The 25788-nt window shown below is 41.0% G+C and overlaps 1 protein-coding gene across 1 annotated transcript in view; it reads right to left on the bottom strand.

Annotated features, from left to right (window-relative positions):
- ANK2 (ankyrin 2) overlaps positions 1–25788 on the bottom strand; it is a 187054-nt gene that overhangs the window by 89562 nt on the left and 71704 nt on the right. Inside the window, exons 3-9 of the mRNA XM_059469778.1 lie at positions 22281–22379; positions 21667–21765; positions 8842–8940; positions 5535–5720; positions 5063–5086; positions 3120–3218; positions 1866–1964 (exon numbers count right to left, since the gene is read on the bottom strand). Of these exons, the coding sequence (XP_059325761.1) occupies positions 1866–1964; positions 3120–3218; positions 5063–5086; positions 5535–5720; positions 8842–8940; positions 21667–21765; positions 22281–22379 (705 nt within the window). The remainder of the gene's footprint in view (positions 1–1865; positions 1965–3119; positions 3219–5062; positions 5087–5534; positions 5721–8841; positions 8941–21666; positions 21766–22280; positions 22380–25788) is intronic.

The raw sequence follows: 25788 nt of genomic DNA, 5'->3' as shown, positions 1-25788 counted from the left end.
GGAGTTCCTGGGGAGCCGAGAGAAGGCAGCAGGGAAGGCGAGGTGTGTTAGTACTGCAGCGGGGCAGGCGGGGTCTGTGCCACGGACAGAGCACATCCCGCCTCCTCACGCCGTGCGGACTCACAGCCAGAGCCAGGCACTCGAGGTGACTGGACAGAGCACAGGGAGAAGAGAGACACACCCAGATAACATCAACAGCTGACACAAAGCATGGACAGCAAAACCAAAGCTCTGGAATCTTCCCCACCATGAGGCGCACGCCATCGGCTGCCACCGCGAGCCCCGGAGCAGGGAAGAGGCAGAAGGTGAAGGTGACAGGAAGAGGGAGCCTGTGCAAGCTGGAATATGTGTGCCTTAGGATACCTGTACGGGTTTTCAGGGACATTTCTGTACTGACATTTTGAGCCCATGTAGCAGCTGACACAGGGCAGGGAGCAGAGACAATGACACAAATCTAAAATTGGTCCCTCCCACCTACGTTGGGCAAATCCTGTTCTCTCACATTCATTCACAACTGCGCTCAACGTTTGCGGGTGAGCAGGGATGGGAAAACACTTTGACCTCATAAAACCCAAAACATCCCTCACAATCATCTGTGTCAACTTGTCTAGAACAATATCTAAATACTGAACAGGAAATAGGTGAATTCGATACTGCCATTCCAAAGGCCAGATGAACTATTTCTGTATGACATGCTCAGGGGCATGTGGAATATCCTGACTGAAGGGTATTATTAGCATTTCATGCCTCTTCTCCATGAGATTTAGGTGTTTATTGTGGAAAATGTGAGCAGGGGTGATTTGCTGTACATCTGCCTGAGAGATAGCTTTTTCCATCAGCAGGAGTTTTTGAAAAATAAAAGAAAAATAGTGAGATATCATTTCATAATCAGTAACCAAATCACAGTCACATACAGAGTTCACAATAATTATGACTGGTCTTCAAAGTTTATGAAGCAACAAATGGTTGATGTAATTAAAATCCAAGTAACTGCAGAGGTTGAATCAACCCCAAGGGTAGCTGACTGTAATATCTTCTACCTTCCTATCAGGTTAAACAAAAACTCTCATGTCCAGCTCTAAGCTTTGTGTTCTAAAACACTCTTGATCTCTTGGACATGTAATTTTGCAGATCAGCTACCTAAATATCAGCAGCTCCTAAGAAGGAGCCCTGTGCAGCTCAGTCTGAATAAATGACAATGTTTTCCCAGATGATTCCAAAATCCCATTTGAAATATTTAACCCTGCCCATATAAAATGATGGGGATTTTTTTTTGCCCTGAATGACTGTGAAATCACCCATAAATAAAGGGCAGAGAGATGATGTGACATTTCAATAGGACAACAGGGAGAAGGAAACCAGTGAGAGTCACCTAATTACTACCCCATACTTTGTCTGGGGAAGAGACATGTGGCTCTGAGGAGGTTGCTTGCCTCTGTATCAGCTCTCCAATTAAAATGGACTGAGCTCAGTAGAGCTTCCACAGGGCATACTGCAACTAGCATGGACATTTAGGGATCAGGGGACTGAAAGGCTTGGATGAGTCTAGACCTTCCATTTCCTTTTGCTGTGCATCACATGTGCTGTGTCATGTCAAGTTGGACCAAATAACAGGCTTATTCCCTGAAAACCATCAGTTTCATCAGCTTTTTCTTGTATGATGTAGGCAGGTTATGCAGGAGACTAAAGGAAATAGCATTTCTGCCTCCTACTGTCACTAATACCAGCTGTTCTTGAGTCTGATACCCTAGAAAACAGTCTACATAAAATTAAAACACAATAAATCCCCAAAAGCAAGCAAGGAGAAAATCCCAGTCCCTTCCCCATAAGGGACAAAATCATATTCAGGGAATAGAAAGACTCACCCTGGTTTTGGCATCGATCTGCCCTCCACGATCCAACAAGAGCTTCACCATGTTTGTATTTCCCCTTTTGGAAGCCACATGCAGTGGGGTGATTCCATTCTACACCATGAAAAGAACAAACGATGAGCTGGATGGATCTGAAGGTGTGCAATGGGGGTGAATTTGGGTTCAGATCACAAAAAATGAGACCATCACATAGTAGAGAATAAACAAGAATGTGCTAGAGCATCAGAGCTAAGCACACACCATATAAGCTAGAGTTAGTAATTCCTTCCTAAGCAAGAGTCCTTCTCCATTGTTTTGGGGTCCTTGAATGAAGGAAGCAGTGCATCTGCCCAAGCAGCAAGCATCGCAGCCCCAGGGCCAGACAAATACACAAACATGTATCAGAGTCCCAATGAGCCAATAGTCACAAAACACTGAAGCATTTCAATCACTGCAACGTACACAGAGGACACAAATGCGTCACTCCTACACAAAGGAACCTTCTTGTGTAGTGCCAAGAGCATAAAGGAGTGGTAGGCTGTGTAGGCTGAAAGTCCTTGAAAACACTTTGGGTGAGGCAAGAGGTAACATTAGCAGCTACTCCAGATTGGAAGCAGGAGGGAGTCAGTCTGGAAGGCAGAACCCTGAGGTAATTCAAAGCGTGTCTGGCAAAATCAAACAGCAAACTTGTGACCTGGAAGCTGGGTTGAGATTACCAGAGGTTTTCATGTCAAACTACATAATGTGCAACAGCAAAGGGACTGGACCATGTAACTCTGCAGTTGTTTACCATAAAAGAGTAGTCATGATTAATTAGTTCTTTTACTGTTGAATTTGTATAACAGCCATATACTTTACTTTCTGGTTTTGAAAAAGAGTAACACGTGAAAACATGGAATTCAATCAGTATAGCAAATATTGAATACCATAAAAGCCAATCAATCCTACATCAATTTCCTGAGTACATCTAACAAACAGAAAAGCCACAGGGAACAGACACATTATAAGAGCATCAGCTTTCTGGAGCTGCCAAAGGATCATGCTCCCTCCAGCTGGGAATACTGGCTGTTACACAACTCCCAAGGCCTCCAGGACATTGCACAGAGACAACCTTTCAGAATTACTGCAAAAAAGACAACTTTGATCCCAACAGAACTTCAGCATTACTTTGCTCCTTTCTTCACTCAGCTCTTGCCTCAGAGTTGCCCAAAGAACCCCCCCATTTCTGCAGGCCACTAGAAGCAGGCAGGTGAAGGGGTGAGTCCGTACCCTGGCGGTGAAGTCGACGGCAGCTCCGCGGTTGAGCAGCAGCGTGGCCACGTTGACGTTGCCGTAGTGCGCGGCGATGTGCAGAGGGGTGAAGCCACTCTACAAAGGGAAACAGCCCTCGTTACACACATCTTCTCACACAAGGTCAGCTACTAAACTAGAGCCTGAGTCCAAAATGCTGCCCAACTAACACATTGTGGCAATTTTATCCAGACTGTGAATAGCTATTCTAGAGCACAGCCTTTGGGCAGAGAAGTCAGTTTACAGGTGGGAGATTATCAAAAGTGCTTCATTCTTTCATTCCCCAACTCAGCCCCCTGCATCAGTGGCCAATAAGATCAGTTTTCATCACAGAAAATATTAATGTATTAGCCATCCTTAAAGAAAATAAAGCAAGTTCCTTATTACCATTTGGAAGCAACATGGGTCTTTTAGGCTGGGTATATTTATTGGGGTTCAAAAAATGATCACAAAAGTTGCTGGACTCTTATTTTACTCCTCTTAGAAATAGAAATATGGACAACATATTTCATATCGGGCTTTTGTTTGTTTGTTTTTGTTTTTCAAAAGCAGTAATTATTCAAAATGCAATTAAAGAGTTTGGTTTACATGAGAAACTACTTAGTAGCATAGTAAAAGAATCATAATTATTTATATACAATTTGGATGGCAAAGGAGCTGAAGAAACCTTGCAATCCATAAATAAAAAACCCCACACTTTATTTGTTCTGTTTTGAATACTAGAAGGTGAAACCTGCTCCAGCTATGAGATGTACAATCTCTTGACAACAACATGCAAAAAGATTAAATTTTCAGAAACTAGGACAGAGAGCAAGCTTTTCTTCTCGTAAGTAATTCAAGTAGAAAGGGCCTTGCTTTTGAGGTTTCCCTGAAGAGCTTTACACTGATTTGACTGGATCTTGCTGATAGTTATAGAAAGGGAGGAATACTTCTGGCTTCTTGACTACAGCATGCTCTCAGCTGGGTTTCCTGCCTCTCAGTATCCAAACCACCATTTTAAGCTACTCCTGGAACAAAGGAATGTGAGCACGTGCTGCTCTCCTTCCACAGGCACTGCAGTAGCCCTTGCCCTTTCCCTCAGGGAAGAGCATGCCCCATGGAGCAGGTGCCCAGGGAAGCTGCCACCCTTCAGTTCACATCACTGCTGCCTCCTGGCAGCCTGCTCATGTGTGCACACACCAAGAGGGAAGCACCTTCCCGTGGGCATGTGCATCCATAATTCATTCCCTCCTCCAGCAGAGAAACTCCATTATTCAAAAGCAGGTATTGAAACAACAATCTCATCCTTGGAACTTTTTCTTTCTCCTAAAAGTGGCAATGATCTTTTGGGAAAATCCCAGTCCAAGCCAATCAACCTCGTGATTTTTAGTGGAAGTAAAATCCATATAAGAAATGTGTTATTTAGTGCAGGTAAATTCTGAATATATACTGTCCCTGAGGGCTTTGCAAAACTTTATGGAAAAGATTGTAATAGGAAGAATGGTAAAAAGAAGCAGATGCCCTGAACAAGTTTTTACCCTGGGGAATTTGATTATGTTTATTATTGTAAGAGACAGAAAATTAATTTTACCATTATTCTTGCCGAGCCAGACACCCAGATGTAGTTATGCCAAGTGAGTGCATTTTCATAATTAATGAAATTGAGCTAAAAAGCATCTTTATCCTCTTAGCTCCATTACTTGCTTCAGACTCCTTTGGACAGATGTAAATTCTCAAAAAAGTCCTTCAATACTGACACAAGTAAAAAGAAATTCTAAGACAAAGGATGAATAAAAATAGGTTTTGAGTCAGAATTTTCTATGTATTAAAAAAAGAATAATATCTTCACTTCTATTGCTAACTAATAGGGAAATATTGGCAAAGAGCAGTGAAAATAATCATAAGTAACAGAAAGAGTAATTAAAAATTGTTGATGTCGGTACCTCAGTCGTCCTATTCACCATCATCTGATGCAGCACGGTTTGGGAAAAAGAGGAACAATATTAAAGACTGGCCGCAAAACGAAGAACTATGTTGCTTTTTCTGAAATGAGTTATGCTGTTAATTATGAGAAAAGCCATTCAAGCATGCATTAACTTTAAACACAATCTATGCTCCCGTGGGCAATAAACCAATATCCTACTTCATAGGGAAGCAGTGATTCTGCTTCCGTTCCAGTGGCTTCTGGTTTGCAAATAATGAGAAAAATCTGGTTACCAAAGAAATAGGAGGCAAACCCAAAAGTGAAAAAATGAGCACTTTGTAATTACTGTGCAGCTTAACACCACAAACTTATGGGTATTACTGGCGATACTGGTGGAGCAAGTTGTCCTTCCCCGCCAGAGCAGTTCCGTTTCCCCGTTAGGATGCAGGGATTCGAGGTGCTGTCCCCGGGCCCGGAGCCCGCCCCGTTACCTTGGACTGCACGTCGGCGTTGTGGTCGTTCTGCAGCAGCAGCGCCGCCGACTTGGTGTCATCCTTCCTGGCAGCGATGTGCAGTGCGGGCAGCCGCACCTTGCCCTTGGTGTCGTTCTCCAGCAGGATGGCCACAGCCTGGTTGTGCCCCTGCTGCAGTGCCACAGCCAGAGGGGTGAAACCGTCCTGGGGGCAGCAAATAAGGGGTGCTCAGCACGGCCGGACAGCCGTGGGGAGCTGCACCGCGCCCTTCGCGCACACCGACCTGGGGAGCATGTTCCCAGCTGTTTTCCACCTCTGCACTCCATCTCCAGGGACATGAGATTGGAGACACAACATATTTTAACTTTTTCAAACACCTTCAAAAGGCTTTCCAATATTTGAAATGCTTTGAAAGATCTTTCACACTTCAAAGTAATCTTTTTTTAAGTCAAGTGCAAGCAAAGAATCATTCTACAGCATCTCTCTTAATTACTTCTCATCTTAAAATGGGCTACAAAGCCTATCTTTAGCAAATTTTTGGTAAATTCACCGAGCACTGAACAGTGTCAATGTGAAAAATATAGACAGAATATGTTTATGAACATCTCACATATCTGCAAAAAGGAAGTGTATCAAATGCGTTTGCTGCTGTTCCTGTTCAAAGTTACACATGAATCATGAGTCAAGAAATCCAGATCATGTTTAGGAACATGATTTGAGGGAGGAAAACTTCACATTATTTATGTTTCTTGTAAAAAGAATATCAGAAAATCAATCTTTGCTTGTCATAGTTTTAGGTTTGTTTCTAAATTAGTTTAAAATTGTCTTGTTCCTCCACACGTGCCTGGGAAGGCCAGGGCTTTAAAATCCATGATAACAAGATAGCAACTTGCTCTCCTGGTTTAAGTAGTACAGGCTACCAGATATTCCATTCTGATTTCAAAGTGAACCCTTGCTCTGATCATGCATCCTCCCCAAGCACAGGTGCTCTGTAATTACATGAGAGATGGGACAGCTTTGCTTTGGAATAGAAATACGGAAAGATGAGAGAAGAATAAAGGCCAAGTTAGGAAGGAATGAGAGCTAACATATGTTGAAAGAAACATCTGAAGAATTGCCAAGGCAATTTTTCCCCTCAGTAATCTAATAACTTTCTCTCCCTTTTGCGTCGAGCTGTGGGTAGGTGCATTGTAACAGCGATACGGCTGTGGGTTCTGCCTGTAATAGAGATTAAATTCTGTACAGTGAATTAAAAAGGGGGGAACAGCTGACAAAACAGCTGAACCGTAAAGATTATTCTGAGATTGGGGCTACATAAGGTGTTGAAATGGCTTAATGCATTTGCCTTTTGCCTATGGGAACATGAGAACAAATCCTGGATTAGAGACTCTTAAACTGAGCTCACCCTTACTCTCCTTTTTTATCTGCACATATAGAAGTGTGAGAGGAAATGAAATGCATCCAAAGGCAGGGCAAATTTCAAGGCTTCAAAGGTAAGTTCATCCATTTGATTTGCACCATTTCCTCATGTACCCTCCTCTAGAAGGACACAACTCTTTCTGCATTCCCCCTCCTATTGCCTCTGGAAAGCATGGCTGACCAAAGGTTGGAGACAACTTTTCATGTCCTCACCTCCCATGAGGAGGGCCACTCTTTGATGCTAAACAGAAGAATCTTCTCCCTGTATTTGAGTGACATCCACAGTTCAGGCTGTCATCCCACCTTACAAATGTATCATTTTTTCATCCTATTCATGAGGTGAACTCTGGGCACCTATGAAAGTGATGGTGGCTCAGGCCTTCCTTCAGGAACACTCACACAATCATGGAAACCATCCCCTCAGCAGGACCTGAACCTAAAACTGACCTAGTTAAGCAGCAAAGAGATCAACAGCCTTTACTTTACAAGCTACAGAGTGAAAACTGATCTTTCTAAAGGCACAAGATAAATTTGGAGTCAGGGTCAGAGTAGGAATATATTTTATTTTTTCTCCTTTCTGCCTCTTCTACAAAGTGGCACTACAGTGTGTGTTCTGTCAATGTCTGCACTCAAACAGAGGCCACATGAATTATAACCATCTCACCCTCTCAATTCCTGTAAACTGAATTAATTCCTAGCCAGCAGAAGCTGCTGGAAGCTGGCTGCCAGCAGGTGACTGTGGGCTGCAGCAGGGCTGGGCTCCTGGCTCCTTCACAAGGAGTGTGTTTCTGCCTCGTTGCCTGGCAATCATTTGGGATTTTGTGTTTCAGAAAGCTGACATGTAATGTGATCACCACATCTATGAAGGGATTATTTTATGAGCTGTCATCAAATAGTACAGTACCCACTGAGAGGAAGGACAGTAAGGCAGCTGTTAACACTGACAGGTTTGAAGGGAAGGAGAGGGAGCATAAATGCACCAGCATTTCAAATTGATCCAATCAAATTGATCTGGATTGTGAAGACAATCCAGAAAGGGAATGTTTCTGAACAGACTAGAGAAAACAAACAGGAACAAAAGCTCTGGCCAGAGAGAAATTTTGCTATAGCTACTTCACATGTCACACACATAGAACAAACAGGAAGATGACACACTTTGCAGCACAGAGCCTATTCACTCACTCTCTTGGCTGGAATAAAGAATATTTGGCAGAAAGAGGAAACAAAATGAGCATAGTCCTAATGACCAAGAAGTTTTCTCCACTGCTCCTAAACCCCCTCATATGTGGAAGGAAGCTTGTTGGATTCAGTTCCTCTGGAGATGGAGTCTCCTCTCTCCAACTTAGGCATCTTTCCTGCTTGCACAGGAGTTACTGCAGGTTTACAATCCATACCCCCAGTAAATATCATCCTTCTGCCTATTTACACCCATGAGGCCCAGCAGTAGAAATAAAGTGTCCATCAAAACAACAGCCTGCCAAGCTCACTGATGCAATCCTTGTTAGTCATTTGGTTTCCAGTTTACACCAGTCAGAGCCAATAATGAACACTCACAAGTTACACCATGTCACAGGAGAGCCTCAGAATCAGAGTAACTTAAGGGAACAGCAGCAAGAGGCTGGAGTAGGTGACCTCCCAAATGGTTCTGTGAACCCAGCACCACAGAGGGCCTCACCTCTTCTGAATTCAACTGAAATCCCAAGACTCAGGTGATGGGTTCATGGTGGGACTCCATCTAGAGATCTTTTTCAACCTAAACAAATCTGTGATTCGAAAACAAAGCTTGCTAACAATGACCTGTTGGTGCCAATTGACACAGACAAGCCCTCTGGAGACAGCCCACACAGTTCTGACTTCAAGTGATCCGAATACACAGGCAAAGAAAAATGTGAGAAAACCCCCTCACCTCGGTAGCTGTGCTTTGGTTGGCTCCATTCTCCAGGAGATATTTCACCACCTCAATGTGGTTCTCTTGAGCTGCCATGTACAAAGGAGTAAAGCCATTCTAGGAGGGACACAGGAGAAAATAATGTCACGTTGAAATGATAGGTACCAACAATAATGAACCACAAGTGGATACACAGCTAAAAATGCATTTGTGTTCTTGTAACTGAATGTAAAAAGAACAACCTTGTATTTTCCCCTTAATATAGTCATGTTCAATGCCATTTAAACCCAGAGAACTCTCTAGGCTTTCACACTCATTTTCTTCTGACATATTTTAAGGAAGCAATGGACACACAAATTATTAATACAGCTATTCCTTGCTGATAATGCGCAGGGATGTAAAGCTGGCAATAAAGTTTTATGAAAGCTGACAGGAAAGCAAGAGTTTCCTCCACTTATTACATTTACTTAAGCAAAAACATCATCCCCTGGAGACCATGAAGCCCATACCTTCTGACTAGCTCAGTAGAAATGGCAAAGGCTTGGCATACTACGATAAACTTCTAATACATAAAACATTGCAAAGCATCCAACATAAAGGAACTCAGCCTTGCTAAGGAACAGCTGCATTTCTGACCATACAGCAGGTTCAGTTATCATTTAATTAAAAACTTAAATTAAAATGACCTAAATTTATTAAAATAATTTGCTCTGAATAAAATGTAATTTTAAAAAATTATTCTAAATCTATCAGCCTACAGTAGAAAATCTTTCTCTGCAATAAAGTAATTTAATGAAAACAATTGTAATTAATTACCTACAAAATCTTGATGAAAGAGAGGCATGGAATTCTGTCTGCCTGATCAATAATATATAAGAACTTTTAGGATTTCTAAGAAGACCTTAGAAAATTCTTCAATATTCTGTACATTACTATGTAACATAAGAGGACAAAAATCTTCTGGCTTGAAATGTCACTTTAAGCTAGAAAATAAACCATAAACCAGACTTCAAACATGCAATTTATTTGATTTTTTATTATCTTGTGTGCTCTCACACTGAATGACAGGGTTGTGCATTCACACAAGCAATCAGAATCAAAACAAATACAATGATAATCAAAAACCTTGTTTCAGGGAAGCCAATATTATTCTTTCTAGGAAACCTGCTGTGGAGGCATTCTAATAATTTCCTAATGAAATAAAATCTCATTTTTCAGTCACTAGATAACACAAAGATTGTAGAACTGATGTCTTTACAACCTCCCTCTGTGTTTACAAATGTAGAGGACTTTTCAAGCAATAAACCTAATTTATGTTGTGGATGTTGTATGATATCTGCCATAAAAGTTTTAGCAAATATTTGAATGCTGCTTTGCATAATATCCTGGCATTTCCACTGACAATCTTGGGACACAGAATTAAAAAATGGCACCCAGAGAACACTTAACAGCAGATCAGTGCCAAAACCAGGGGGAAGTATTTTGAGTGGCTTTGCACAGGAGTCAGTTATTATCCAATATTCTCAGAAATTATTCAAATTATGGACTCTTATAGTCACAGATAATATGACTAACATAGTCTGCAAGTCCATCACATCACAGGATCATCATTTGAAACCATGGTCAACAGACCTGGAAAGGTAATTTAGTAGGGACAAACACAAGTTTCTCTCTACAGCTGGGAAAATAAACTGTCCACACAGAGAATGATAAGTAAGACAAGAATTCTGCAAAAAAGGCCCTAGAGGTCACAAATGTCTTCCAGAGACTGGTCACTGGTCAAGGAGCTCATTCTGCTGTAATAAAGAAAACCCTTGCACTGGCATAAAAATGTATCTCCTTAGGGAAGTTATCTTTCCTTGAATACAGGCTAATAAATGGTGGTGTTCTGGCTGGAAAGGTCAAAGTGAAGGAAAACAGTCTTTAAAGGGAAGAGCTCTGTTCTGCATATCCATGACAACTAAAACAAGAAAGCAAAGTTTACAAGGCTGCTGGAGGGAAAATTCAGGTAAGACACCAAGAAAAGCCTCTTAAAAATAAGGTCAGGCTGATGGGAAGCTTCCTCTTCCCAAATCACTGCAAAGACCAGGCAGCAAACTGGAAGCTCACAGAGCCAGCCTCTCCCATGTCCCCTCCTGGGGCAGGAGGTGGGGAGTCAGGGAGCTCTGGTCTCCCAGCTGCTCCTCAGACAGCTCTTAACAGGGAGAGGATAAGGGATCCCATCATAGCATAAAATAATGGAAGGCTGTTCACTGAGTAACTGGGAAGGTGAACAAGAGGCAGAGGCAAGAGCTGGCAGAGGGAATTAGGAACAGATTGGCTTCTTTTCCATTGCAGTTGTAGGGAACAACACAGAGGAGCCTGCAGGTAACCAAGCTGGCTCACTGTTCCAGCTCATTCCCATTCCGGAAAGAACCAACGTGGCAAACTACGAGGGATAACTCATAGTAATTTTCCACTCGCCTCATCAGCATTTTCATGGCAAAGTCTAATCCTTCAAATGTAATACATGCCACTTGTAAAATCCTTCTAGCTTGGAATATTACAAGGATCACACTGACTGAATTGGGTGAATATGACAATTTTCCAGCCACAGTAAATCAATTTGTTTAAAAGCTTTGAAGAATCTAATTTTTTTAATCAACTCAACTCCCTGGTTCTGGAACAGAACTAGGACAATAAATCCTGGATTAGGAGACTAAAAACAACACGTACATGACTTCATGACCTTTTAATACCATGAAATACTTAATGGTTTTCTACACAGAGATCCAGAAGAGTGCGCCCATTCTATCATACTTGTGCTATAATCACCCCTGAAATTACAGAAATTAGGAGAAAGAAAATTCTCACACAGAAAGACATAGTATCTTTGTTTTCCTTCAAGCTTCATTTATAGTCAGAAACTACTGTATGTATTTTGTTGAAATCTGGCTCATTTTGGGAATTACAACATGCTAAGAGCTACGTGCAAAACTGCCTTTACCAGACATGCTGGAAAACATTCCTCTGAATTTCTCCCCCTGGCAAGGTCAAGCCTGACTTTGTCTGCTGGCAGGGAGAAGTCTGCTTTCTCAGTGTGCTTTCAGTGAAGCTCTGGTTTCAGAGCTTCTAATTGCAGTGTCCCCAACTGCAACAGTCCTGGCCCTTGGCCAGGAAACTCCTATTTTAGGATTCCCAATATGCCTGCTCCCCTTGGAAGAGCTGTGCCCAGTGGGATTAAGTGCTAGCCCTCCTGGAGCTCTTCCTTCTCCCCTGGCCACTGGAGCCCAGATGTTCCATCTTCCTCCCAGCCCCACATGGTTTCTGTGATCTGTCTCCTCCATAGTGAGTTTCTCTCTCTCAGCCAGTCCTGCACTTCCTGAATGGAAACACCCACAAAAACCAGACCCTTCTCTTCACTTCCTTTCCTTTTGTCCATCTAAAATCCCCTTCCCAGTTTCTCATCTTTTAGATGAGCGGCTCTCTACTCTGCTTCTAGAGATATGTCAAATCTCAAGTCCCATAGCTTCCCAAACTAAAGGAAACATTTTCCCTTGACTTTCGTTTCACTGTCCCCAAATGTCTCCTGCTGTACCCATGGGAAATGATTCTCTATGGCCATACTGCAAGGGAGACTGACCTCTCCCCTTGGCACATGGAATGGGACTCTGCAAGTTTATTGGGCCACTGGTGAGCACTGTTTATTTCAATAAATTTCCATGCAGTTTATGATCCCATACTGTCCAGAATTAAAGAAAGAATACTGACTGTGACCTGGAAAAGGAGAAATGAACTACATTTTTCTTTCCTGTTAAGCTCAGCTGTGCAATCTTACTCTGTCTGTATGTTTAGATTTGGTGCATCATCTGAAACATCGAAATTAATTGTGTAATGACATATAACATTCATTTCCAAACAACGGTTTCATCAGAGTATTCATGGTGAGAACAGAATATGCCAATTTCATTACCCCCACAAATGTGTACTGCAAGATGTTTACTGCTATAATATAAAGTCAGAATGAGAAATTATCACTAAACAGATTATATTTCATACTCTGTTCTTTCTACTACATTCACTGATTTACTGGCTAATTGGAGAAAATGAGTAGCTCTCAAATGATTTTTCAAGCTATTAATGTAAATTGGCAAGTCTATATATGACTCAGAATTTGTATCATTAAATTGTCCCCGAGCCCTAATGAAGAACACAGGCTGAAGAAGCAGAGGGATTATTAGGGTATTGAGAAAATCACACAATTCTATAGCTTGGTGGAGCTTTATTTCATGGCAGGCTTTCAAGGAACTAAGGCTCCTCTTCGCAGGCAGTACTGATTTGTTAGCTGTGGACTTCAGTGTCAATATACATATTGTATCCATATACTTTATCCATTTATCCATATATTTTTTTAATACTGATACAGAAAAGAGAGAAAACAGAGGTATATAATCTCTAGATTTTGCCTATTTGAAGAAGATTCATGAGGGTTAGCAACATATCCTTTGACTAAATGGTTAGCATAAACCCACATGAACATAACTATTTTGTATTATTTTATAGGCCTCCAGGAACTGTTTAGGACTGTATTGGATGACAGTGATTATCAGGAAAGAGAAGAAAAACCAGCATCTCATGCAATGGTTTACAATCAAGTGCTCATATCTGCTTAGTTCTACTCAATAAAAACAGATATTGACATGAAGGATGAGACGAGAGCGAGACAAGCTTAGATTATTCATCAAACAGCTCACACACATTAGCATATCTGTGTGTCATGGTCCTGTGCTAAAATAGTGCTTTATGCAGTAAGATCATGATCATTTGGGGACCTTCAAGTTCAAGACCTGTTTGAAAGTGTTATCTGTTCTTCAGAATGTTGCTCAACTTCAACAACAGAAAGATCCTGATCTGAATCTTTGTTCAACAACAATCTTCCTGTTTTCCCCATTTTCCACCAGCACCAGTCTAAACCAGTCTAAAAGTGACTTCTATGCCTCACCCTAATAGTTCTACCTTCAGGTGCTGCTTCCCTCATCCCAGCTGCCAGAATCTCTACAGGAGAGGAAATATCTCCAGCAGGTTATTCTGTCTCAAAGGGGAGAACGTTATGCAGGGAAGGAAAATAACAGAAGAAGTGGGAACAAACTTTTGGGCATCACTTTTTTACTTTGAGGGGGACCAAGCACTGGCACCAGTTACCCAGAGAGGCTTTGGAGTCTCCTTCCTTGGAAATACTCAAAACCCAGGAGATGTTCCTGGGCAGCCAACTGTGGGTGATCTTGTTCAAGCACAGGAGGGGACAAGATGAGCCCCACGGGTGTCTTCCATCCTCAGCCCTTCTGTTACTCAGTGAAAAATCCTCCAACAATCCAAGCAATAAACTAATTGTAATCAATGAAACATGAGGGTGACAAACGCAATCTGCAAACTAAATTCAAAGTACACATCTTGATAGAACCATCAATTTCACAATTCTGGAAACTTTGCTCAGTGCATTATGCTCAGAGCATTATTTTCAGTCAATCTATAAATAAACACTTCATAAGAGGATTATATCTGAGCAGGAGAGATTCTGTGTATAAAAGGGTGAATTAAGGATAGATTATGGTACTATGTTAATTTTCTGAAGTCTCTTTTTTTTGTTGCTCTTAGCTTACATCAAAATCCAGCATTTTAACGTAGCAGTAACTTGAACAATTATTCACCTCCACATTTCTTTTCCATTAAAATATATTTTCCATAAAACAGATGTTTTTTAATGAAAAATAAACTCTTTCATTAAAATCTCATAAATAATTGAACTATGACATCTATATTTACATTCAATCTAACAGCAACTGGGAAATTTGTGAAGATCAGGGTATAGATAAAGGGATAAGATAAAGGGAAATTAATATAATTTAATTATAAGGTGCCTAATGGATATCACTTTGCCATACTGTCAACAGAAAGCGGCCTACTCTGAAGAAAGACTGGGCATATTCAAATCAAGAACTCCTATATCCACATTATAAGAGGGACTCAGTAAAAACACCTTTTATATACATCCACAAACAATTGAAATGCTGTGGATTTCTGATGAAAACATCGCATGCTTTCAGAACAGAAATTTTCCTCCATGCTTCCCAGCAAGTAGTACCTTATATATTCACTCACCTGAGCTATCATTTCCTTTTATAACAAAGCTGGAAAGTGCTAGTAAGGATGTCACAGAGATTAGATGTAAGTATCTGTGCACACAGAGGTGCTGGATGTAGGGTGGCACATCCCCAGGGGGAAAGCAAGCTGCTCAATTCTGACCTGCTGTAAAATGCCCCAGCCAGCGTCAGCCAATAATTTAGGTGACAATTCTTGCATCCATGACACATGGCAGATGCTGAGGCCTGCAGAGTCCCATAGATTCAAGATGAGACAAGTAGTCAGGAACACGATAAGAATTATTTGATTTAGGGAGGCTCGTCCCGAAATTGGTTCAAACAGTTAAACGAAAAACCCAAAAAAACAACAGCCAAAAAAAAAAAACCCTAAAAGATTATTTACTGGTTTGAGAAAACACATTATAAAGTGATTTGTAATAAATATTTCTTTTTTAAATGTAGTGACACAGAAGCCTACATGGAAAATAGCACCACCCCTTCAGCTGTCCCACTAATTCCCTAGTAATATAAATAGTGTTTGCCACTCTATACTTACACCACAGCAATAATGACAAAGCCTATGGATAAATGATGCTGCCTGGGCTGTGATAAACTTGGCAAGTTCATTCATGAGGAATCACCCAGGACTCCAAGAGAAGTACTATGCATATGACACCTGCTGCCTCCCCACTGCAAGGCCCCTCTCTAGGGAAGTGTGAGTTGAAGTCACTTCTGAGCCCAGATGCTGAATGTAAAGAGCACAGATATTCTATTTCAGTAGCTTCAAATATCACAGTATTTTCCTCAAGAACAGCAAAGTAATAACAGGGCCTGAAACACAGCCAGTCAGAAATCAAGATGCTCTATGCTCTGGAAATAGCATTTTTACACCAAGGGAGCCTGCAATAGAAATGGAGCTGATGGAGAATAATGGGATGAGAACAGATTGGTCATGTACAAGAAAACACCACCCTGATGCTGGGCATAGGTGAGGGCCCAAAGGCTTAGTCAGGGAACAGTCTCAGATTTTAATCAGGGTGCCCATGTGAAACTGCATTTGGGGTTTGCCTTCTGAAGCATGGCAAGGGAAAAGCAGTCCTGAAAGAATCCATTTATTTTGTGTGGCTGAGGGCTGGAAGGAGGACAATAATGAAGTAAAACCAAAAATAAGATGTGTCGATTTATTTGGTTGTGGCTCAGTCATCCCCACACTCATAAACATACATGGCCAACACTCGCACTGCCTGGTTCTCACAGTCACCAGCTGGGGAGGAATATGGTGTGATGGTCTGCTGAGCCCTTACCCTTCCCAATGGCATGTTGAGTTCCTGCAGCCTCCTAAAGCTAACATGTTCTCAGAATAAGTATTATTGACTGAAAAAAACACTTCTTGTTTCAATCAGAATATTTCCATCTGGACTATTTATCCTTTCATAGCAGTAAAGTCAAAGAATTGGCTAAGACATATACTGTAAGTATTTCCAGTTTGTTTTCAGTCTTTGTTGAAATATTTGGGTTTTTTCATTCTTCTTCATGTATTACTTTTGTTTACATCTCTCAAAATCCATATAATCCTCCAGAAGGCATTTCTTCCCTTTTTTCCCTACCAGTGAAAAAATAATGGGTCTGTACCTTTATTACATTTGACATGACCAGCTTTGGCTAAATGACTCCTCTTGATACACAGCAGCTAAAAATCTGCCTCTCTAAATATATTGATATAAAAGCAGAAAGCACCATTGGTGGAATTAAAGCCTTTTGTCATAATGGAATAGCAAATTGTGCTCCATTCCAAAGGTTAGATTATCCTCACAACCCATGGGGGGAGCAATCCCTGGTAAAGCAAATCCTAGGGCATCCTGACAGAGACAAGCAGATCACTTATCTGACAATCACCTAAATCCCCCCCTTTGCTTTTGTAGTAACACAGAACGTGGATGCTCACAGAGCCCTCATAGCTTCTTTTGGGAGCACGCATTAGGGCTGGAAATGTGCTGCCCTAAGGATTGCTTCCATCTGATAAGAAGTCTGGATAAGAGCTCAAGCAGTCAGAACAGCCTCTCATGTATATTGACCTAGGAAGTGGTGGCTGTAACAGGGGCAAACTTAAGCAACAATTTCTTGGCTAATGTGTTGCCAATGCGCTTAGAGCAGGATGTCGAGGAAAGGAAACTGGAGGGCTTTTAAATAACAAAATCAGCTTGGGGGAGGACTGATTTATCTAATCCTTGCTCTCTGTATCTGGGTCGCTTTAAATAATCTGATGATTAAAGGGTAGCTCCTCCTCCTTTCAAGAGAGCCCCTATACAAAACAGTGGTCAAAACATAACTGCACTAATGGGGAACACATTCCCTTGTAAACTCGGTGGCAGGAATTTTAACATTGAAGAGTATCACCTCTTTCTTAGGTGTCTCCAAGGTGTGACAGTTCCCTTACCATTCCCAAACAGGAGCAGATTGTATTTCTTCATTTTGCCTTCTACTTTTCAACTTTGTACCTCAATCACTCGTCATTTGTCAAAGTGCCTCATCCTGGCAATGTCAGTATGGACCCATTCCCTAAGGAAGGCATGGTCAGGACAGCTCAGCATCACTGCTGCAGGGACAGTCTGCAGGTACACTCAGTTATGAGGATTGCTGCAGTCAGGCTATCAGCACATTTGGAAGGATGATTTCCAGTGTTTGGACATCTCTGATGCCTCTGCATGAGTCAGATGGTCCAGGATGACTTAAAGAGAAAGCAACAGGAACAAAGAGTAATTTGTCAAAGGAAAGGGTTGGACTGATTAAATATGGTGATATTTCTTCCACCTGGAAAAAATTCAAGAAGTCGTGTAAGAATTCCCAATATGTTGAAATGTAATCTAATTGAGAGGAAGAGCACAAAAAATAGTTACTTTTCTAATGCACAAGCAACAACTAGTACTAGGTTTGAGGGGAAGAGATGATGCAGCTGTGGAAGAAGGGTAACACTGGACTCAGTGAAGGTGTGTGATGGGGGCATGAGTGTGGGTGGATGTGACAGAAGTGAGTGGCCAATTCCACTTCCATGAGTCTGCCATTCTGCCAGACAGAACATTCCAATGCTCCCTGAAGACTTTGCCTGAATGTCCCACTGAAATTCCTAAATACCTAGAGGATCACCCACCCAAGTGAATACATAGTTCACCATGTATGGCATCAATCATCAATCCATGGGATAGACCCTCATCTGTTGCTCAAGGAAACACAAAGCTCAAAGGAACACCTGGAACACCCCAGTGGATTCATTACCTACTGTGTTTTCTCCTTCACACCATCCCTGTATTATCAACAAGTGCAGCCTGGTCAGATCTACACAGGACCAAAATAATGGTCAAATCAATGAGAGAAATTGCAAAAATTGAGTTTTCACCTGATGATACCTGTCTAGATCCGCCCACTGAACTATGTATGGAGTCAACCACAGGGGCTTATAGATGCTCATTATATAAATATATTTACTATTTAATATTTGTAGCAAGAGGCACTTCTAACTGAGCCAAAAAAAATCCACTCTTGTCCAGTTCTAGGTGGAAATATGCCAACAAAGAGCAGCATCTTGTAGATCTTTGGCCATTGTGGGTGTGCCCTCGTGCCAGCCTCTGCCTGAAACATGCTCCAGGAAGATGTGAGCTCCCAAACGGCACGCACACAACTGGAAGTGGAGTCACTCAATTAGTAATCACTGTGCAATTAGGCTTTGCATCAAAATAGAAATTACTTCTCTAAAAATAGCAGTGATGACATGTTAGCTCAAAAGGAACAGAGTTTTTAAAAGAGGAAGATGAACAAAATAACATCCCTGAAGGCCAACATAAAACTGAAGGGCAAAGCAAAGTAATCTAATAGAAACCCAAAATCTATAAAATCAGAGCCCAGAATGCTTAACAGCCTCAGATAGCACAGATGGGGTTTGTAAACCCAGTGGTTTCAGTGGGTTTAATAGCATTTCCTGAGATAATTCTGTTATTTTGCTGTTGCAAGGAACTGGAAAATGAGTGTGGTGTTTCAGATGTCATTGCTTGTAAGTTTTGATGAAGGCCAGTGTTTTTATGCCATTTCATCAAGAAAACTAAAGAAAAAACAACAAACTGAACAAGCTCAAGTTGCAACTACTCCTTTATCTAACTGTTCACCCTCAAAGAAGAAATTCTGTCACTATGGGAAATTGTCATCACTGAAAATGAGAATGGCTTTGACAGATACTGAATTCTTTAAAGAAAAAGTGATGCTGCAACCAGAGTTACTCTGCTGGCACTAAATCACTACCAGCAAAGGGCATTTCACAGGGGCCTAAAAAATACAAAGTGTGAAATAACAGAGATACCAAGGAGAAGATGCAGTATACCCTTAATAGCAACAACTGCTGCTAAAAGATTTGAGGGTGACAACAGGGCACCTATTTTTAAAAATGGAATTGAGGAAAAATGTAAAAATTAGAAGTTGAGCATTTCAGTTATAATTTCTCACTTTCTTGTTCTATTTTACCTATAATGTGTATTTTTGTTCATTTCTCACTTTCTCAATTGAGCTCTTTCCTGATACATTTTTCTTCACCTTTTTTTATCAGTGACATCTTTTCAGACAAGAAAACTCAAGTTTTTGAGAACTCAAACACATTCTGTTCAGTCATTCTTTTTCCTTTTTTCCTATCTAACTTCATATTTTTTTGACCAGCTGTAGTTTAAACCTTGCTTCATCTGTTATCAAATCACATGTCTATTCTTTATCCATTTCAGAGTTTCTGTTTTTTCTCTGTAACTTTTGTTTTCTATGCCATGTTATTCTTGACACATCAAGAGCAGAAAGGCAGCATTCATCAGCTTCATTCCATTCATGGAGCATTAAAAAGTTACTTTGTAATTAAGGGACACCTTCCACTGGAATGTTTCCCTTGGCAGTGGCAACAAGAGCCTCTGAATATCTGCCTGAAGCAGTTTTACCCATGTCATCCATCTCTTCTGGAAAAGCACAGCAAGGCAGAAAGACACAACCCAAAGGCCCCAAAGCTGGATGACACCACATTAAGGACTCCTGCTCCCAGTCAAGTCAACAGGACTTGTTTAATTGAGACAGCAAGGCACAAAGGCAGGACATCTGCAAGCCAGCAGTTCCAATCTGTCCTGCCTGGAGGAAACCAGTGAGCAGTAATGGGGAAAATGTCCTCCATCAGATTAATTCCATTAAGTCAAGTAGCAAATGCCTGTTAACAGCTCTGAGCACCTTACACAAACCATCCAGTGCTAACAATAAAATGTCTTCAAAACTAGAATACTACAAAATGTAATATCCACAAACACATATTCCAGTTCTAATTGGATTTTCTTTTTTTTTTTCTTTTTTTTTCTTTTTTTTTTTTTAATTTAGAAAACCTCATTTATTTTTTCAGCATAAGGAAAAGCTATCTGGGAAGACTTTTTAGACTTTTTGAGGAATAGTGCTTCATGACAGTATTATTTTTAACAATTATTTCTCTTACCATGCTCAAAACATTAAAGACTTTTTCTTCTAATATACATAAGAAGGCTGGTAAATATATGAAGAAATCATCCAGCTTGTTCATTATGAAAGGAGTTTGCTAAATTTTTGAACAAAGGAACTACATTTCTCATCTTTAATGGGAACAGAGCATGGGGAGCAACCGACCATCAGCTGTCCTGAGAGAGTTGTTCCATCATTTTGGGGCAAAAAGCATAATAAAGAAAATATTTTTAAAATCTTGGAGTTGGGCAACTTTAAGGATTTTTCAATTTTTTTCTCTTGTTTTAAAATGTGCTAAAGGAATAGACAAACATTCATTCTGTAAAGCAGTTTATTCATCTCCTGCTCTCCACTTACCTTACCCTGTCCATGGTGAATTTGTAACACCAAGCAAGAGGAAACGCTCCAGGTCCCAGTTTCCCAGGTCTGGGCAAGCAAGGTGTGGAGCTAGTGCTAGGAAATTTTTTTTTTTTTTTGAAGATGTCACCAGCCAAGTGCTTCACAAAGATGCAGTTTCTTTATAATCTATACCACCTGTTCAGCCCCTTATAGTTACAGACAGTTGCTATAATTAAGGCAGCATTTATGAACATTGATCAAATTATTCATTTGATAAATGGTTCTTAATCCTAATCAAAGGAAATCATAGGTAAGGGACACCACCCTGTCCTCTGGAGTGTTTTAGAATACCAGACAAGTTTCATGCCAGTGCAAATAAGAGGGCAGTTTTAACAGTTGATTTTCCTGCCAGGACAAGAGGATTTTCCCCAGTTCAAATGTACATCACAAGCTTTTGATTGAAATTCTCTCTGATTTGGAAGGAATTCAGAAGCCTAGAGTAAGTTATCTGCAACCTTTTAGCCAAAAAGTAACCATAAAAGGCAATGGTAAAAATCAAGCCCTTGAGAAATTATTTTCTTTGTTACTGCTCACCAAATTCCACTCAAATATTTATACCCTTTGGAATCTTTTAGTAATTCCTAGCTTTCTTCCAGAAATTGTTTCAGAAATTTTTCTATCACCAACCACAGGAGTTCCTGTATCACACAATGAGAACATAATGACTTCTATTCAATATTTACTTTTATTCTATTTATGAGAGAATGCCTCATTTTGCTTGATTTGTCAGGCTTGGATGTTTAGAAGCGGTGTCTAATATCTCAAATCTTACAAGAGCTCACCAAATAACTTTTAGAAGTGAGAAAGGAAAAGAGCATCATACCTGAGATTGTGCATTGATATTGGCTCCCTCCTTCACCAGAACTTTGACAACTTCAGCTTGTCCTGCTAAGGATGCAATGTGTAGGGCTGTATTCCCTTTCTGTTAGAGGGAAGGGGAAAATACAAGTTATAATTACCCTTTTTCAGGAATCATTTCAATCAGCAGGGTTTTTTTATAGCATTCATGTGCATGTGCCTGGCTGTGAAAAGGCTAAAGGGAAAACAATTTATCCCACTGGTGTTTTTTCCATTGTGCCCATGGGTAAAAGACACTGGATATTATAAAGTCAATTACTGATTTTCACAGATTTGAAAAAATCTACTGCTTGGAGCTATACTAATTCTCCTTAAAATAAGGAGGACATGTCACTGGAAATAATGAAAACCTGACATTGCTAAAAACTTCTAATGCTTCCCCTGTGTTACACCACAAATTATATTTTCCTCTTCATTTACTACCAATGAGCTTCAGCAAAGCCATTTCCCAGGCCATAACAAAAACAATAGTTTAAATATCGATGCAGTATTTACATTATTCTCTTATTTTGTACTTTTTGGGGTTTTGTCTGTATTTGCCATATGTATTGGATAAACTTAGAGATGTGCATCAATTACCTTAGTGGCAGAATCCACAGCCGAGCCTCTTTCCAGCAATTCCTGTACCAGTCCCACGTGGCCCTCCTTGGCTGCCAGGTGCAGAGCATTGAGCCCATTCTGTAAGCACAAGGGCCAGATCCATTACAAATATCAGATACACATTCCTACCTCGCCCTGGGATCAGGAGAAGCTCAGGAGCTGGAATGCTATTACATCTCTGAGCTGACTGTCTGCATAAGTCAGATACTTTGGACATGGCTATTTAGGCTGAGGCTCTGTGGGACAAACTTCTCCCATAACATTTTTCTCATAGTAACAAATACATCAAACCAAACTGCATTTTGTGAGTATCCAAAAAAGATTACTTATTTTCTAATAACTTCTCATTACCACAGACTACTACCTTGGGCATCTCCATGGAGCCAAGTATTTCAAACCTTGATTTTTCTGCCTCACTTTGCTGTAACCTTATCCAGCCCTGCTGAGATTTTATCAATACTGAGAAATCACAGGACTTAGCCAAATTTACATGGGATGTGTCTACTCAATCAGAGTTACTCCATACTGATGTAACCATCCTGAACCCTGCTATCTCCTCTGGGATAACTGGTATCAAATGAAAACGCACAAGCACAAACAGGCCCAAATGGCTGTTGATCACTTTGACTTGCAAACTGATCCTTGATCTGGGACTTCTGCTCATATTTGATGAGCAAGTCTTCACTAAACTTCAAGGTTTTCTAATCTCAAAAAGGAAAAGAAAATTAATTAAATAAATGCAAGGATTATTGAAAAGGTAATCTAAGAAAGTCAGCATCTAAATCCTCTCCACATTAAACACGAACAGGATACTTTACCTCATATAAATTCCTGCCATGGAAACTTGATCTCCTTCTTCCTAGTATCCCCCTTCCACCCAAGGAAAAAATTAAATTACAGTCTATTGTAGCTGAATTGCCAGCCTGTTTTTCACAATCCTGAGGTATTTTTCATGCTACATCAGGCAGGTGACAGCAACAAACACTGCCATTCCCTCCAGCATTCTCCTAGTTTCCATATTGCAGGCATCAGGAGCAATACTCAGGTGTTTGAGTAACCAGCAGCAAATTCAGCACTGTGGAATTTTTATCATTTTACTCGTCTCTGAGCAGTTCAGAGTCATTTCAGTTGTGAAATAAACAGGCAACATTCTGGCTTTTATTCGCCCATTCACAGAGGCAGCTGGAGCCTGTAATTTCCAGTGGGATTTTAAAGCACTTAGCACTTCACAGGAGGTATTTGATGGCAATTTGTCCAATGGCTTCAGACACAGCAATGCAAACACATTTCAGCACGAACTCCATTTGGTTCTGCATCCATGTGAGCAGCACAGGCAGATTTTGTGGTCAAATTCAGAAGTGGAACTAGGAGAAAAGCAAAGGAACTAAAGGAAGGCCATGGTCACAGGCTGCCAAAAGCAGAGGAACACCCTTCTGCAGCCTGGTAGTCAGGAAATGTTAATGAGAAATGTGGTTTCAAACCCCAATACGTGGGAAAAGCTACAGCAGCCAGAACATCCTTATTCCAGAGGAAACACTCTTACCATGGAGCTGCAGAGCCCAGGGATAGCAGTAGTGCCATGCCCTGGTCAAGGATAAATCCTTAGCCAAAAATATGCAGTGAGGCTGACCATAATCACAGATGAGGAATACAGTCTGTGGCAGGGAATATTTGCAGGCTGAACATGTTTCAGAAAACTCTGGTCTTTCTTGGTTTTTAATCTCAGCTGAGTATCAACAAACCATAATTGCTACCTACAGTGGCTGAGAGCTTTGAGCTAGTATTTTGTTGGAAAACACAGTGTTCTCCTCACTGTTTAAGAACAAAGACCTGTTCTGTATCTGATCTCACAGATTCTCTCATCAGCACTTCCTATGGGAAGCTGAAGGGCAGCTTGTCCTCCTCACAGTGTACACAGCTGATGTATTGCTGCAACATGTCATTAAACTTTTTCACTCTTTAGGAACAAACAGCAGAGAAACTGCAAAATTCATGGCCCATAAATGCCTCTGAATACAAAAGGATGAGGATAAGCCTCTGTTTTAGTCTACTATGTGCCAAAATATGGAGAGAGCAAGGCTTGTCCCTGTGCTTAATCTCTGAAAATACTTGTATTCCTACCTCTGAGCCACATATCTGTTGATGTCATGTTAAGCCCCTGAAAGTTGATATTGCTGCATCCATTGAGTTTCTTCACAACACAGTACTTGTTTTTAATGCATTAAGACATGAGAAAAAGGTATATTTGAGGTCCAGAAAAAGCTTACAGGAACAAACTCTAGCTTAAAAATAGGACTATAGACATTCAAATTCCATAATTCCTTAAATAAAGCAAGCTGGGGTAAGCAGTAGCAAGCCCTGCACTTTAAATGCTGAGGACCAGCACAACCAAAGCCTTAAAGCAACTTTTGTTCTCTTTCTCCCTAATCAGAACCAACGCTGCAATTATTTCCCAGCCCACGTGGCTGATCCCTGCTACTTCTGATGATGGAATCTCAGATTTAATCAATGCAACTCCTCCGTTCCTGTCAACTGGATTTTTGTAGTTCAGAACAACAAAGGTTTCTGACATGTCCCTTTTTCTCTCCCCTGCCCACCAAAAAGTTGGGGAGGGTGAAATTAGTTGTCTGCTAAGCAAAACTGTGCCACATAAGGACAAAGCCTGCATATGCCACAACTGCCATTCTTTTGGAGACTCCTTGGTGATATTAACTCCCATAAAACAACCTAATACTAAGCCTTCCAAGCTGGTGGCTCTTTACAAGTGTTTCTTCCCTGCTGTGCCTGATTCCCTCAATTCCCTTTCTCCTCTACCACCAAGGCAGAGACGTCAATGCTCTCTGTCCCATGGAGTGCTACAAATGTGCATGTACCACTAACTGCTCACACCACTTCCTGCAGAGCCACCCTTGGTATTTTCACTGCACTAGAAAACTTCAGGGGTTTCTTGGACATCCTAAAAATCACCAGCCTACACTTATTCCCCATAAGACAGTCACTGACACTGCTCTTGTCTGGAAATCACCCAGAAAAATTCCCTGCTACCTCTGCCTTTGTGTTCAGCTGCCTCACAGAGCAGTCCTCATGCAATGGAAGCTCTTCCATCACTGTCTGGTTCAGCACCAATCCTGCTGTGCCATTTATTCCTTCTGGAACATCACCCAGATCCCATAGCTTCTCCCATTCCCACCTAACCCTATTGTGCCAAAGCCAATTGACACCATGGAAAAGCTGTGTCTTGGCAGTGCATCAGATCGACCTGCAGTTCACAGGACATTCTAAATCAACCAAATCAATGTTCTGTGGGCTTTTACACCCTTCCCTCTAAGCTCAGCTCTAACTGACAGGTACAGACAATAACCTGGCAGTCCTAGAAAGCTCAAGTCACCTTCTGCTGATGAGAATTAGTGAGAATGATAAAGAGCTTGAAACATAGAAATGGGGCAAAGGAAGTATTTGAAGGAAGTGGGGAAAAGGTTCTATGATA

Source organism: Ammospiza nelsoni, chromosome 4 (assembly GCF_027579445.1).
Source record: "Ammospiza nelsoni isolate bAmmNel1 chromosome 4, bAmmNel1.pri, whole genome shotgun sequence".
Taxonomy (NCBI): Eukaryota; Metazoa; Chordata; class Aves; order Passeriformes; family Passerellidae; genus Ammospiza; species Ammospiza nelsoni.
This window is presented reverse-complemented; position numbering and strand designations above follow the sequence as displayed.